Genomic DNA, 15,042 nt, shown 5'->3' with positions numbered 1-15,042 from the left:
ACAGGTGTGTGTGTGGGGGGGGGAACGTGGTGGGGGTGCACGTGACAGCCACAATCAGCTGATCGATTTTGCTCATGAAAATTTTAAACAACAACAAACGTTTCCCAAACCGACCCACTCCCCCCAACCCCCCCGGAAACACTTGAAATGCAACTCAACCAAACGACACTTCATCTTCACATGGGTGCAGCGCCCCCCGGCCGTGGGCCGGACCCCTGCGCCAGCGCGCTGGGGGGGCGAGTGGGGGGGAGCGGGGCGCTAGTTTGCTCCAACCTGGGTACGAACGTCAGTCGCTGGGGGTCTGTAAACCAGCCCCAGCCGATCCCAGCGAGGGCTCCGTGCCCCCCGCAGAGCCAGCGGCCCCCTGGCAGTGCCCACGGGATCCACTTCTGATTCTACAGAGGAGTCCGTCACAAATCAACAGGGAAGCCATGGCCACGGCGTGTGCTGGTACGGACAGGAACGGGCTGGGGCCCGGGGCCCGGAGCGGGGGGTGGCCCGCGGCCGCGTCACCTCCTCCCCCTCCTCCTCGGCTTGCCATGCGGCCCTCGGGCCTGGCAGCAAAGAGCAAGAACGGCGTCCTGGCGCCGGCGCCGGCCGCGGCGTCACGGCGAGTGGGTGGCCGGGCTGCTTCTGTTGGAGCTGGGCGACAGGCTGGGGCTGCAGCTGCCGGGGGGCGGCGCCAGGCTGCTCACGCGGGAGGCGCCCGGCTGCCCGCCCAGCGTGTCCAGGCCCTCCGAGTTCTCCAGCATCTCCTGGATGAGGGGCGGCATGGAGCCGGGGATCTCCATCTTCAGCGTGATCACCCGCTCGGCGCCTGCGGGCAGACGGGGGCAGATGGCTCAGCGCGGCCCTGCGGGCTCCCAGCCTGGCCCCCCACAGGGGACGGCGTGGGGCCAGGCTCCGGGGGCCTGCCTTGGGGGGCACAGGGTACACGGGGGTGGGGGATGCTTGGAGTCACCCTCTCTGCACTTAGCCTGCGCCCCCCTCCCGCGGACACACACACTTTGGGGGAGAAACCCGGCCCCACGGCCCGACTCCAGCCCAAATCAAAGTGCCCCACTGCCTGGTGGGAGGGAGAAGCACCAGCCCCAGCCCCTCCCCTCAGCCCTGCCCCCCAGGCTCTCTCCCCTCGGCCCCCCAGCCGCTCCCCTCGGCCCCCCCCCCCCCCAGGCTCTCTCCCCTCACCCCCCCAGCCCCTCCCTTTGGCCCCATCTCGCCGGGCTCTCACCCTTGGCGCTGATGCTGCGCAGGTCCGTGATCTTCATCAGCATCTTGGGGAACATGTGGGGCTTGGTGGGCCTCCTCTTCCTCACGTAGATCTTCAGCGCTTCCAGCAGCGGCTCCTGCAGCTTGTCCACCGTGTTGGCCTGCTCCAGGTCCTGGCGATCTGGGGGGGGGGCGGGGGGCGGGTCAGTGCCGGGGCCGAGCCCCCTCCCCAGGCACCACAGTGCAAGGGGCCGGGATCCCAGCCATGAAGCCAGAGTCTAGTGCCCAGCTCCCCACCAGGGGGTGCTGTTGAGCAGGGCTCGGGACCCGAGCGGGGGGAGCTCGTTTGTTTGGGGGCGGGGGGGGTGTTAATCAGCCCTGAGAGGGCCCAGAGCCTGCTGGGAACCCAGCCCCCGTCTCCCCCCAGCCCCCCGGTTTGTTATTGTCGGGTCCCGTCGGGACACTGGAGAGCTCTGGCTCAACCCCGATGTGGAGAGACTGCAACAGACCTCCCAGGGGTAGGGGAGCCCTGTCCTGGGCACCGCCAGCACCCCCCGGGCACCCCCCGCCCCGGCTCTCACCCCCGCAGATGAGGCAGATGGCGCTGAGCAGCCCGGTCTCCGCATCGTCCATCTCCAGCGGGAGCAGCTGGTTGGCGAAGGCGAAGACGAGGTCGGTGAGCGGCCCGAACCCGGCGTTGTGCATCTGGGTGCGGTTCAGGGTCAGTCCGTCCGAGAAGGTCATAGTGTCCTGCTCCGGCGTGTAGCGCGTACAGATCCGCAGGATCTGGGGGGAGCTGGGGTGAGTGCGGCCCTGGCCCTGCCCCCCACTATCTCCCGGCCCTGCCCCCTGCCCTGCCCCCACTGTCTCCCGGCCCTGCCTCCCCCACTGTCCCCAAGCTGCCCCCCCACTGTCCCCAAGCCCTGCCCCCTCTGCCCTCCAGCATTGCCCCCCACTGTTTCCCAGCCCTGTCCCCCACTGTCTCCCGGCCCTGCCCCCCCCCTCCTGTGCTGCCCCCCCCACTGTCCCCAAGCCCTGCCCCCTCTGCCCTCCAGCACTGCCCCCCACTGTCCCTTGGCCCTGCCCCCCACACTGTTCCCAAGCTCTGCCCTCCAGCACTGCCGCCCCACTGTCTCCCAGCCCTGCCCCCCACTGTCTCCTGGCCCTGCCCCCTGCCCTCCAGCCCTGCCCCCACTGTCTCCCGGCCCTGCCCCCCCCCCCCGTGCTGCCCCCCCCACTGTCCCCAAGCCCTGCCCCCTCTGCCCTCCAGCACTGCCCCCCACTGTCCCTCAGCCCTGTCCCCCACACTGTTCCCAAGCTCTGCCCTCCAGCACTGCCGCCCCACTGTCTCCCAGCCCTGCCCCCCACTGTCTCCTGGCCCTGCCCTCCAGCCCTGCCCCCCACTGTCTCCTGCCCCCGCCCCCTGCCCTCCAGCCCTGCCCCCACTGTCTCCCTGCACTGCCCCCCCCACTGCCCCCAAGCCCTGCCCCCTCTGCCCTCCAGCACTGCCTCCCAGCCCTGACCCCCAATACTCCCCAACCCTGCTCCCCACTGCCCCCTGGCATCAACCCCACGATCCCTGGTCTGCCCCATCTGTGCCCCCGGCACAACCCCCAGTGCCAAGAACCAGCCCTCCAGGGGACACTGCCTGCAGCTGGCCAGGCAGGGAACACCACAGTGCCCAGGGTCAGTGGAGCGGGGGGAACTGGGGGCTCACCAGGATGTCCAGGCAGGCGGCCTTGAGCAGGGTGATCTGGTCGGCGATGGTGAGCGTGGTGAAGCCGGGCAGCTGCTTGGCGAACTCCACCGTCTTGATGATGCACTTGGTGGAGAGTTCGCTGAACTTGTCCCACAGGTCGATGTCCAGCGAGACGCGCTGCTCGGAGCTGTTGTTCTGCAGGGATGTGCCGGCCACGGTGAGCGGGAAGGGGAGGGCCAGGGGCCGGTTCCATCAGCCCGTCACCCCACGGGGCGGCCCTCATGTACCCCCCTGTCCCCCGGCATGAACAGCGCTCTGCCCTCGCAGCACCTCTCAGTCAGTACTTAACTTAAGATGCAGGGGGCTCGCTGTACAGCTGAGGAAACTGAGGCACGGAGCGGGGAAGCAAGTTGTTCAAGGGCATGCAGAAAATCAGGGACAGAGCTGGACAGAACCCAGGAGTCCTGGCTCCCAGCCCCCCTGCTCTAACCACTAGACCCCACTCCCCTCCCGGAGCTGGGGAGAGAACTCAGGAGTCCTGTCTCCCAGCCCCCCTGCTTTAACCACTTTCCCCAGCTCTGGGAGGGGAGTGGGGTGGAGAACTCAGGAATCCTGGCTCCCAGCCCCCTGCTCTAACCACTAGATCCCGCTCCCCTCCCGGAGCTGGGGAGAGAACCCAGGAGTCCTGTCTCCCAGCCCCCCTGCTCTAACCACTAGATCCCGCTCCCCTCCTGGAGCTGGGGAGAGAACCCAGGAGTCCTGGCTCCCAGCTCCCTGCACTTTTTGCTGTCAGCCCCCTGGGCACCCCAGGCCAAGGCAGCAGGGGGCTGGGAACACAGACCCTGGCTAGAGCGTGGAGCGAATGGGGCACTGGCAGGGATGTCAGGAGACGTCGGTCCGTGCTCATAGCTAGGCCAGCTGGGGGAGTGAAGCTTCCCAGATGCAGCCTGCCCCCCGGAGCTCCAGCCCCACTTCCGCGCACCCGAATCCTGATCCCAGCCCCCGGGCTGCTGCTGCCCCTCACTCCCGCCCCGCAGCAGCGTTCCCCCGAGGCTGGGGCGACGGCTGGGCACTCACCGTAGTGTATTTGCCGAGCTGGCACAGGGCGGGGAAGGTCTCCTGGTGGGCTTTGCGCACTTTCTCAATGAGATCCTCCACCTCGGGCGTGAGGACGTAGCTCTCCGAACACTCCTGCTTCGGCGCCTCCTTCTTCTTCTTGTTCCTGTCGTTCCGGACGGCTGGGGGGGAGGGCAGGCGGGTGAGCGGGCCGGCCCCGATGCCCCTTGGCGCACCCACCCTTTCTAACCGCCATGACGGGGGGGGGTCCACTCGCTGGGCACCCCCCCCGGCGCCGAGAGCTCAGCGATCACAGACTGTGGCAGGCAGCGAGCCCAGCCCGTCAGGGCGTCAGTATCAGCAGCGCCCCCTAGCGTGGGGGGCAGGGCCGGGAGAGAAGCCCGGGAGGGGACTGGGGGGGGACGACATGGACGAAGCTATTGGCTTCTCAGCCCAGCCCCACGCGCCCGGCCGGGCCCCAGCTCAGCACCTGTCTCCTGCGTTCCCGGGACGGGGGAATCCCGGCGCTGGCGAGGAGAGAGGAACATGGATCCCAGATACGCCCTGGAGGCACAGAGCCCCCGCTGGGCCGAGCCAGGGGGCTGTATGGGGGGCGAACTGCGGGGACTGCATGGAGGGGGGAGGTGAGCCCCCTGCACGGTGAGGACCAACAGCAGACGCTGCCCCACAGCAAGACACAGGAGCCCCCGGGCTGCACAGACCCAGGCCCGGTGACCAGCCCCACACAGCGAGTGGCAGAGGCAGGAATTGAACCAGATTCCCCCAGTCGGATGCCCTAACCGCTAAGCCAGCCTGCCCCTGCCCTGTACAGAACAGACCCGATCTCCTCCCCTGGGGGCAGGGCGAGCACCGCTGGGTGGGCCAGGAGCTAGCTGGGGGCCAGGGGCGAGCTGGGGGGTGAGGCGAGCTGGGGGCGAGCTGGGGCCGCGGGGGGAGCTGGGGGACGGGCGAGCGGGGCCCGCGGCCTCAGGCGGTTGGAGCGGCCGAGCTGACAAATGGCAGCGACGCCAGAAGCCGCACACACGGCTCTTTAACCAGGCGCCGGGGCCATCAGCAGCCGATTACGGCGACAGGCCATCGCTCAGGCCGTGCGCCGAGGGAGGGGGGCCGGGGCTGCGGGAACCACTCACGGCTGCTCGGCAAACCCAGCACCGTGCAGAGGAGCGAAACGCGGGGATCAGTCGGGGAGGGAACATTGCAGCTGTGACCCGGCGTTCATCATCGGGCCAGGGCACGGCCCAGAGCCAGCCGCACCGAGGCCTCAGCTCATCCCCCGCCCCGGCTCCATGACACCCGCCGCAGCCGGCGGCTAGCACCCCGGGGCGGGGCAGGCTGGGATGGGCCCCCAGCTCCAAGCTGGCCCCCTCCCCACTCCCCAGGCAGGGTCCCCCCCAGCCGGTCTCTGAGCACACGCCCGCCCCGGCTCAGGGGCACGGCCGGGCCACCGCAGCGGATGGGGCAGGAACCTGGGGGGCAGGACGCCTGGGTTCTCCTGGCGGGCCCCACGAGGCGGGGGGCGGGGCCAGACAGCTGCACCCCCTTTGGTCTCTGCAGAGCCAGGCAGCCGCGAGGGCGGGTTTACAGGCGGGCGCCATGACAACTGGCCTGCAGACGCCGGGAGGCCCCTGTCAGCGTCATTTATCTCTGACATCATCAATCACGGGTTGCCGGGGCAACGGGCTGGATCCCGCAGGAAGGGAAGGGGCCCAGCTCTTGGCCTGACTGGGAAGCCCCCGACCCTTGGCGGGCGGGGGGGGGGGGGGGGGGGGGCGTTACCAGTGGCCCCCCCCACACGCCCGGGCCGGCTCGGTGACTCCCACGCCGGCCTGCTCCCCGGAGGGTGCAACGCCGGCTTTCTGCCTCCCCGCCCCGGGCGCCCCCACGCTCCCCTGTGGCCCCCCACGGGCTCGGAGGGGGGAGGATTTCAGACCCACGGGCGGGGAATCGGCTCTTTCCACCTGTCCCGCCTCCCGTGAAACAAGCCGGGGGTGGCTCAGCAAAGCGCTCGGGGGCCTGTCTCCACCCCCAGCCTGCCCCCCATGCCATGCCCTCCTCCCCCCGGGCCACAACCCCCCAGCCTGCCCCCCATGCCATGCCCCCCTCCCCCCAGGCCATAACCCCCCAGCCTGCTCCCCAGGCCATGCCCCCCCCGGGGCCATGACCCCCCAGCCTGCCCCCCATGCCCCCCCCGGGCCATAACCCCCCAGCCTGCCCCCCATGCCATGCCCCCCCCGGGCCATAACCCCCCAGCCTGCCCCCCATGCCATGCCCCCCCCGGGCCATAACCCCCCAGCCTGCTCCCCATGCCATGCACTCCTCCCCCAGTGCAATAACCCCCAGCCTGCCCCCCATGCCATGCCCCCCTCCCCCCGGGCCATAACCCCCCAGCCTGCCCCCCATGCCATGCCCCTCCCGGGGCCATAACCCCCCAGCCTGCCCCCCATGCCATGCCCCCCTCCCCCCGGGCCACAACCCCCCAGCCTGCCCCCCATGCCATGCCCTCCTCCCCCAGGGCCATAACCCCCCAGCCGCCCCCCCCCCCCGGGGCCATGACCCCCGGCCCCCCCGGCACTCACACTCCTTGGACATGCCCACGTCGAAGCACTTCTGCAGGCGGCAGTACTGGCATCGGTTCCGCGTCACCTTGTTGATGATGCAGCTCTTGTCGCGGTGGCAGGTGTAGACCATGTTCTTCTGGATGCTCCGACGGAAGAAGCCCTGGAAGAGCCGGTCAGAGCCCCGTGAGCGAGGGGGGGCAGCCGGGGCACCAGCCGCAGGGCACTAGTGTTACAATAGTGCCCGGGGGGGGGGGGCAGGGTCCAGCCGGGGCTCTCTGGAGGGAAGCAGCACAGACGGATGCCGGGGGGCTCCGGTGCAGCGCCCATGGGGTGGGGGGGCATGATGAGGCCTCCCCAGCCCACGGGGTTTGGCTTTAATTACAATTAAAAGGGCATCTCCCCGTCCTTCCCCCCCGCCAGGTCCAGACCCAGCGGCTCCCCCTGCTGGCTGCGCGGCTGCATGGCAGTAAAGCCAGACAGGGTCAGAGCTTCCGGGGGCAAAGGAGCAGCAGGAGCCCGGAGCCAAGTCTGGAACCAAGTGTACAGCTCCTCACACCGGGGGCCGCCCAGACCCCGACCGAGATGGGAGCTCCCCTTGCGCTGGGGGCCCCCCAGACCCTGACCGAGATGGGGGCTCCCCTTGCGCCGGGGGCCCCCCCCAGACCCCGACCGAGATGGGGGCTCCCCTCATGCTGGGGGCCCCCCCAGACCCCGACCGAGATGAGGGCTTGCTATCAAGAACAGAAGCACCCCAGGCAGAAAATGGAAAGAGTGTCACCAGCTTTTCACAGATGGGGAAACTGAGGCACGGAGCGTCTGTGGCAGAGCTGGGAAGTGACCCCCCCCCAGCCCCAGCCCTACACCTAGGCTGCAAGGTCCCCTTCCTCTCCAGGAGCCAAGAGGAGAGCCAGGCCGGTGGGATGGGCCCAGCGGAGGGGAGATTGGCCGTGGGCGCTGGAGCCAGGAGACGTGTGAGACTCCGCAGCCAGACGCTCCTCCTCCCCCGCCCCCGGGCTGGCCCCGGCCCAGCCGCTGCTGGAATGTAACTCAGACGTGCTGAGGGATGCAAAGCAGCTGAGCGCGGAACCCCGCACATCCGCGCTGAGGGATTAATCCTGGCTCCCACGCGCCCCCCACCCGGGGTGGGACACACACACACACACAACGGGGCACTCGGGGGCTCGGTGGGGGAGCTTTAACCGGCTGCGCTTGAGGGCACACGAGAGCAGGAGACTGCGTGTGCGCGACACTGAGACACGCACCCAATCCGGCGCCCTTCACCCTGACCCCTACGCAGAGACGGTGACGCCAGCCGAACGGGGCCGGAGCCAGCGGCTGTTGCACTGTTTAGCGCTAATCCCCAGGCAGAGCCAGGCTAAGCTCCACACTGCTCGCTGATCCGCGAGGCTGGGGCAGGGGGGGTTCTCCTGGGGGGCCCTGAGCTGCACGGACGGGGGCAGTGCCCCAGTGCAGATACACGGCATGCCACCCAGCGCAGCCCCACTGCAGGGCTGTAACGGGTGTGCGTGGGGGGTGTCTAGCGGTTAATACAAGGGACGGGGAGCCAGGACTCTGGGGTTCTATTCCTAGTGCAGACACACTGGCAGACCTTGGGAAGGGACTTCACTTCTCCCCGTACCTCAGTTTCCCCCTCACCCAAGGAATGGTTTACGCTGCCCTCCAGCCTCAGGGCTGAACAGTCAGCAAAGCCCCTGGCCTGGAGGCTGCTGCCCAGCGGGGATGGGAGAGGGAGCCCCCTGCCCTGGCCAGCCACAGGCTGGGAGCATTTTGCAGCAGGATGCAGAGCGCAGGGTGCCCTGCCCAGGCCAACCACGGGTGACGGGCACTGAGGAGAGGCGCCTGGCTGGCGGGGGCAGGGGGTCCTAGATGTGAATTGGGTGGAACAGCCAGAGAAACACCAGCCACCAGCCCCCCATGCCAGGTCCAGAGCGGGGTGGACGCCTGGCGCCCCCTGGGGGCTGGGCTAGGAACGGGGGCACTGCTTTACGGGCAGGAAAACTGAGACTTCGAGGGCCTCGTTCAAGCGCGCGGGTTCCCGTGACTGAGCACGGAGCTGAGCACGTGGCCCGGGGGGCCCCATCAGCAGCTGCTTTGAGGCGAAGTGACCCACGGCAGGAGCGGGGGGGGACTGGAACCCAGGACTCCTCGTCCCCTTGTCTGAACCAGACCTGGGGTCACCCCTCAGGGAGCTGTAACCACATCAGCCCCCCCTCCATACCCGCTACCCGGGGCCCCCCAGCCCTGCCCCCCAACCTCCCTGCTAGCCCCGCACTCACCTTGCAGCCCTCGCAGGCGCTCACCCCATAGTGGTAGCCCGAGGATTTGTCCTGGCACACAAAGCAGGGCTTGTAGATCCGGGGCAGCGGGGGCGGCGAGGGGGGGCTGGGGACGATCTCCTCGGAGCTGGTGCTCTGCGTCTCGATGGCTGTGGGGAGAAGGGGAGATGAGCTCAGGGGTCTGGCTGCTGCGTTTGGAGAGGCCTGTCCCCACCCACGGGCACCCAGAGGGACTCTGCCTCATGGCGGGCGCCCCGCATGCAGCAGGGCATTGGGAGGAGACATTGGGGAGAGGGGAGCTGCGGCAGGAAATTGGGGGGCAGGGCAAAGCCACTGGCAGGGGGGTGGGCGAGCCAGAGTCTGCTCCCTCCCCACTTCACGGGACCCTGCCACACGGCTGGCCATGCTGGGCGCAGAGGGGAGATGCCTACAAAGCAGCCATGGTCTGCTCTTGGCATGGGGGGCTGCCCCTGTGCTGGCCTGGTTGGCTGTGTGTGGGGGTTTATCTTCCTACTGGACGAACGCCAGCCCATAGCCCTGCCCCCGCGGTGCCCAGTGCTGCTGGAACCCAGCCCCACGGGCCCCGTCACCACGGTATCAGAGCGTCGCGAGAGAGACACCAGCCACAAGGACACACGGCTCCCTCTGCTCTGCCCAGTGCCAGAAACGCCAGGGCAGCCTCCCGGTGCTCCGTCCCCTGCACGCCTGGCCACTCCTGGGCTGCATTCCCAGCAGCAGGGTCCCCCCCTCGGGGCAGTCAGGGGGCCCCCCAGGAGCCCACACGCCCGCCGGGGAGCTGCGAGCCCTAGAGCGCAAGGGAGGTGGGAGGCGGATTCCCAGCCTTGCAGATTCAGCTTGACGTTTCCAGGCCATAGGATGGAGCCTGGAACCGAGTCAGACAAAGCCTAGCCCAGGAGCCGCTCGCTGCCTCCGATCAGCATCTGAAGGGACCTGCCGGCACCCCCCCCCGTGCACCTGGCACCCCGTCCCGGCAGCCCAGCACTCCCCCGTCCGCCCAGCACCCCGCCCCGGCCGCCCTTGGAGCAGCCAGATCCCTCCACGGGACAGAGGGGTGGGCAGGACTGGCTTTGCCAGCCGCACCCTGGAACCAAGGTGGCCTGGGCTCCCCTGGGAGCTGAGAGCCCGCTGTCGGGAGATGACGGGGTTCGTCTGGACACCCCAGAGTGTCGGGCGTGTGCGTGCAATTGGGTGAGTGCAGGGGTGTGTGTGTCTGCAATTGGGAGGGTCTGCAAAGGGGTTGGGGGGGGCCTGTCAGGGTATGACCTTGAACTAGAAATTTGAAAACAAATCGACCCAGCCAAACCCTCCCGTCCCACCCAGGAGGCGCCCCAGCACCCAGGGCCCCGATGCCCCCTGCGACTGACCCTAACAGCAGCAATCGCCTGGCCGAGCGTCTGCTCCGGTGCTAAGGGAGCCTCCCGCATGCCGCGCACGGACGGACACGCGCCCACCCTGGCACACGCACGGCCCACACACACTGCACAAACAGAGGGTGGATGGGCAAACTGAGGCATGGGAAGCACAGTGACTCGCCTAGAGGCCAGCAAGGGGGTGAGACCAGAAGCCAACAGTCCTGCAGCTCGTTCCTCCCCAGGGTGCACAGAGCTCCCCGGGGCCCGGCTCTCTACCCGCCAACAGGCCTGCGCTGGGCCCATCTCGAGCTGCCCGTTCACGGAACCACAGTCCCCCAACCCGTCAGAGTGCCAGGGAAACGGCACCACAGACACGCCCCCGCCCGCCCCAGCCCAGCGCCGATGGGGCTTAGCCGGGGAACGCGGACCAGGCCCTCGCTCCCCGAAGGCTAGGCGAACGGGGGATGTTGCTGGACTCCCTGGAGTCAGAGCGGCACAGTTGCCCCCGTGCCAGACCCTGAGCTCACCCTGCCAGCGAGCGGCAATACGGTGCCTATGACACAAGGTGGGGCAAGTCCAATTCCAGCCAGTAGAGGGTAGCGGCGTGCAAACCCTCCCCGCAGCGCACTGCAATGCCCCCTCCCTGGGGGTGCTAGCACTGGACAGGGGGTGGGGTGGGGGACCCAGGGGCTGGCTCTGGGGGGCGGCCCAGCAGTACCCCTAACCCCACCTGCTCCCCGCGGGCACGGGGCCAGGAAGGGGTTAAGGCGGCGGTGCCAGCCGCTCAGGGTGTTTGCACACAGAGGGAGCCAAGCGAACCAGTCGAACAGGATATGACGGGCCTGGCCCCGCGGGGTTAACACACCAGCCCCCACCCCCCAGGTCTGCTCTGCGCGGGGAACAAGGGGGCCCTGCCTGCTGCCCATGCGGGGATCAGACCGCAAAGAGCAACGCGGCCCTGAGCGCAGGGGAAGCCACTCCGGGCACTGCCAGCCCCTTCCAGACGGGCCCTGCTGCGGGATTCCTGGCCCCCAGCCACCGCACAGCCGGGAAAAGAGGGGGGTCGCGGTTAGAGCAAGGGGGCTGGGAGCCAGGACTCCTGGGTTCTGTCCTTGCTGTGAGATAGGCCAGGGGCAGGGCTCCCATTCCCCCCCAGGGGCACGGAGCATCTCTCTCGGGCATTCGCACGCCATCACGGGGCCGGCTGCTGCAGCTGCAGGTGGGGACCAGGCACACGAGGGCTAAGGAGACAGGACCCGGGGTGGGACACCTCCTGGGGGGCACTCGACCAGAAGGGAAAGGGGGGCAACAGGTGGGGGAGTTACATGGCACTTGCTCCCCGCAGGGGGCTGCTGAGAGACCCCCCCAAAGCGGAGCCCCCGGAGAGTGGCTGTCTGGGAACGCCCAGGGACAGGGCAGCGCTGGATGGGTATTTCCCAGGCCCCCCACCCCAGCTCGGAGCCTTTTGGTCACAGCCACAGGGGAAGCCCCGGGTAAAAATGGGGAACCTGTTCCCATCACAGGTCCAGGCTGTCGCTTCTCCTGAGGGTAACGAAGGAGGCTGCGCTAATTACTCTGCAGTGAGGAAACCCAGGAGCTCGGGGCGGGCACAGTGGGCAAACATAGGCACCGTGCTACGGGCGAGTCCAGGCGGGCCCAGAGACAGGCAGAGGTGAGGGGAGATTCCCTGCGGGCCAGGGGCTCCTCGAACGACACCGACAAGGTGGGGACCCCAGAGCCCCCCGAAGGGGGCTGGGGCTCATACCGGCAGCTGCAGGGCACATCCTCATTGGCTGCATACGGGCAGTGCCAGGGGCCCTGTGGCAGAGGCAGGATCCCAGGCCTGAGGACCCCCCCCGCAGGCCACAGCCCCAGGAGACTGGGCCAGGCGCCCCACGGGACAGCGGGTCAACCATGCAGTCAGTGGTCAGAGCAGTGGGGCTGGCAGCCAGGCCTCCTGGGGTTGCCCAAGGGCGAGGGGCTGTGGGGGCTGTGCTGCAAGCACTAGGCTGGCTGCAGATCTGCTGACACTGTCCGTCTGTCCATCCGCCCGGGCCTTGGGGGGAGGGAGTCAGGGGCTGGAGAGCAGCAAAACAAGCAGCCCCTCGCCAGCTCCCAGTGCCCGCCAGGACGCAGCAGCTGCTCAGGAGTGTCTGGATCCCCAGCCCCCACGGCTGCAGGGGCTCCCCGAGGGGCAAGGTCCGTCTGGGACAAGCAGCAGGAAAGAAATGGGCTCCCCACCCCGGCATCAGCCGGAGCCAGGCCCAGCAGCGCAGCCGGGGTGAGGGGCTGGGGAACAGGCCTCGGGCTGGGCCCAGGGCAGCGAGAACGCGGCTGGCAGCTGCCCGACGCCCTCCTGCAGGGCAGGAAGGCGTCTCAGCCCAGGGCTTCCCCCGCTGCAAGCTGGGATCCCTTGGCAAGCTCAGGGCCAGGCGCCAAGGAGCCGGGGCTTGGGCACTCTGTTCTGGGAGTGGAGTCTAATGGTTAGAGGCGGGACCTGGGGCCAGGATTCCTGGCTTCTATTTTTGTAGCTGAGCGTGCAGCCTAGTGGGTGGAGCAGGGGCTGGGAGTCCAGGCCCAGCCAGACTGTGCAATACCTTCGGAGAAGCACTGTGTTTGGGCCTCAGTTTCCCTCTCTACAAAGCAGAGAGAACACGGGTCACAGAGCCCCAGCCAGGGGTGTCCAGACGACTGCCAGGGAGCCCAGCCAGGCCCCGCAAGCCCCCTGCCCTGAGCAAGCCGCCCTCTGGCCCCAGGAGTCCTCCGCCTCCCCCGCTGCTTTGCAGGAAGAGCAGCTCCCCCCGCCCACACTGGGGTGCAAAGCCAGGCTGCAGTTCCTGGCCCGGCGTGGGAGGATCGGGGGGGGCTGACCTGGACGAGCTCAGAAGCTGGACAAACCAGTAAGCTACTGACGAGGACAGGCAGGGGGAGCAGGGGGCTGAGGCCGGAGGGGGGCAGCAGGGGGCAGAGCAGGAGGAAGCAGGGGGGCTGCGGGGGGAGCGGGGGGCTGAGGGGGAGACTCCAAAGGGCACGTGACAAAGGCGCCGGAGGATCGGCACAAAGGAGCCATTGTCGGGTTAGCTTCTGCCAAGACCCACATTCTTGACAATAGACAGCCCAGCCCGGGGGGGGATCCTTCCCCTTCGGCTCTCCCAGCCATTCCTCGCATGCCTGGCGTGGGGGGCTCGCGTTCCGGCAGGCGCGGGGTGGGTGGGGGGTGCTCACACACACGGGGCCCAGGATGCACAGAGGCGGGGCAAGGCCCATGGGAGCATGGGGGGGGGGGGGGACAGCCCAGGGGTGATGCCAACAGGAGTGCTGGTGGGGGCCCGGGAGAGGGGGAGGCCCGTAGGAGCATGCGGGGGGGGGGGAGCCAGAGGGTGATGCCAACAGGAGTGCTGGTGGGGGCCCAGGAGAGGGGGAGGCCCGTGGGAGCATGGGGCGGGGGGGGAGCCAGGGGGTGATGCCAACAGGCGTGCTGGTGGGGGCCCGGGAGAGGGGGAGGCCCATGGGAGCATGGGGGGCGGGCCAGGGCTGGCGCTGGGGCCTCTGGGCAGACTCGCACTGTTTCTGTGCCCAGCCCCTCCTCAGGCAGCCCGGCCCGGGAAACAGGCGCTCGGCCCCAGCCTGGGCAGCACCCGCTCCTCCTCCCCCCGCCTGACAGGCCCTGAGCTCTGTGGGGCAGGGGCTGAGGGACCAGCCGTGACGGCTCCCACGTCCTCCCAAACTTCTCCCCACAGGGACTTAAACAACACTTTGGCCCCCGCCCCGCTGGCAGGGAGTGGGTCAGCCCCATGAGAGAAGGGGAAACCGTGCAGCCCGGCCAGGTGATCAGCTCCCCCAAAAGAGCCCTGGGGTAGGAGACGCTGCTGGTGGCCCGGAAGGGTCCAGCCTGTGTCCCGCGCACCCCCCCCCCCTGGCTCCCCCAGCCCCACACCACTGCCAGCTACGCTCAGGCAATGGGGCTGGGATGCCACCGTGGGAGGGAGCAGGCCGGGCACGGAGGGAGAATGGGATCCCTACGGGGCAGGGGCTGGAGGCTGCAGGGAGCCTGGTACCTGTCAAAGGAGCCTGGGGTCCCGGTACCCGTCGGTGCCCATGGTCCTGTGACAGCAGCGCCAGCCTTGGCCCGAACCAGCACAGCCCCCTCGCTCTGCCAACACACGCTGGCACCAACTTTCCAGTGGGAGAGGAGCCGGCCTGTTCCAGCCCCACATACCCCAACTACGGGGCAACGAGACTCCACCCAGCCCTCACCGCACCCCCATCCACCCTGGCAACACAGGCAGGCGCAGCCCATCTGGGGTGGGGGCTAACCCCTCCCTCGTTCCAGCCCAGCGTGGCGGCCAGTGCCCAGGGCTTCCCGGGACAGGCCCGCTTGGCATCTGGCCCGGGCTGCGGGGCCAAGAGCCAGGGCAGGGGGCAGGAGATGCAGGCGTTCGTGACGAGCGCCGCACAGAACGTGCTGGGCACTGATCCCCGGCGGGCGCTGCCACTCCAGGGAGCGGAGCCAGCCGGGCACCGGCAGGCCGGGCTCTACCACCCTCCTCATGGAGAGCGGCGCTCACCCAGCGCGGCTGACAGCCCGTGCCACACGCCACTGAGAGACAGACAGAGACCTCTACATGCACACACACGCCCCCCGCCCCGCATACGTATCCCCACACGCATGTCCCCGTGCCCCCTGCCCCCACCCCGCTCATGTATCCCCACACGCATGTCCCCGTGCCCCCTGCCCCCACCCCGCACACGTATCCCCATACGCATGTCCCTGTGCCCCCTGCCCCCGCCCCGCACACGTATCCCCACACGCATGTCCCCGTGCCCCC

At 69.1% G+C, this 15,042-nt stretch overlaps 1 protein-coding gene across 4 annotated transcripts in view; it reads right to left on the bottom strand.

Moving 5' to 3' along the window:
• The window catches only part of RARA (retinoic acid receptor alpha), a 65,842-nt gene continuing 50,800 nt past the window's right edge, over positions 1-15,042 (bottom strand). For all 4 annotated transcript variants that reach the window (XM_037887078.2, XM_037887077.2, XM_037887079.2 and 1 more), the window contains 7 exons: positions 8,841-8,989; positions 6,562-6,703; positions 3,986-4,146; positions 2,927-3,103; positions 1,791-1,995; positions 1,232-1,390; positions 1-817 (listed from right to left, as the gene is read on the bottom strand). In XM_037887078.2, coding sequence (XP_037743006.1) covers positions 606-817; positions 1,232-1,390; positions 1,791-1,995; positions 2,927-3,103; positions 3,986-4,146; positions 6,562-6,703; positions 8,841-8,989 — 1,205 coding nt within the window. In that variant the 3' untranslated portion in view covers positions 1-605. The remainder of the gene's footprint in view (positions 818-1,231; positions 1,391-1,790; positions 1,996-2,926; positions 3,104-3,985; positions 4,147-6,561; positions 6,704-8,840; positions 8,990-15,042) is intronic.

This window comes from Chelonia mydas, chromosome 27, assembly GCF_015237465.2.
Source record: "Chelonia mydas isolate rCheMyd1 chromosome 27, rCheMyd1.pri.v2, whole genome shotgun sequence".
Classification (NCBI taxonomy): Eukaryota; Metazoa; Chordata; order Testudines; family Cheloniidae; genus Chelonia; species Chelonia mydas.
The sequence above is the reverse complement of the archived record's forward strand: the minus strand, read 5'-3'. Positions and strand labels throughout refer to the sequence as shown.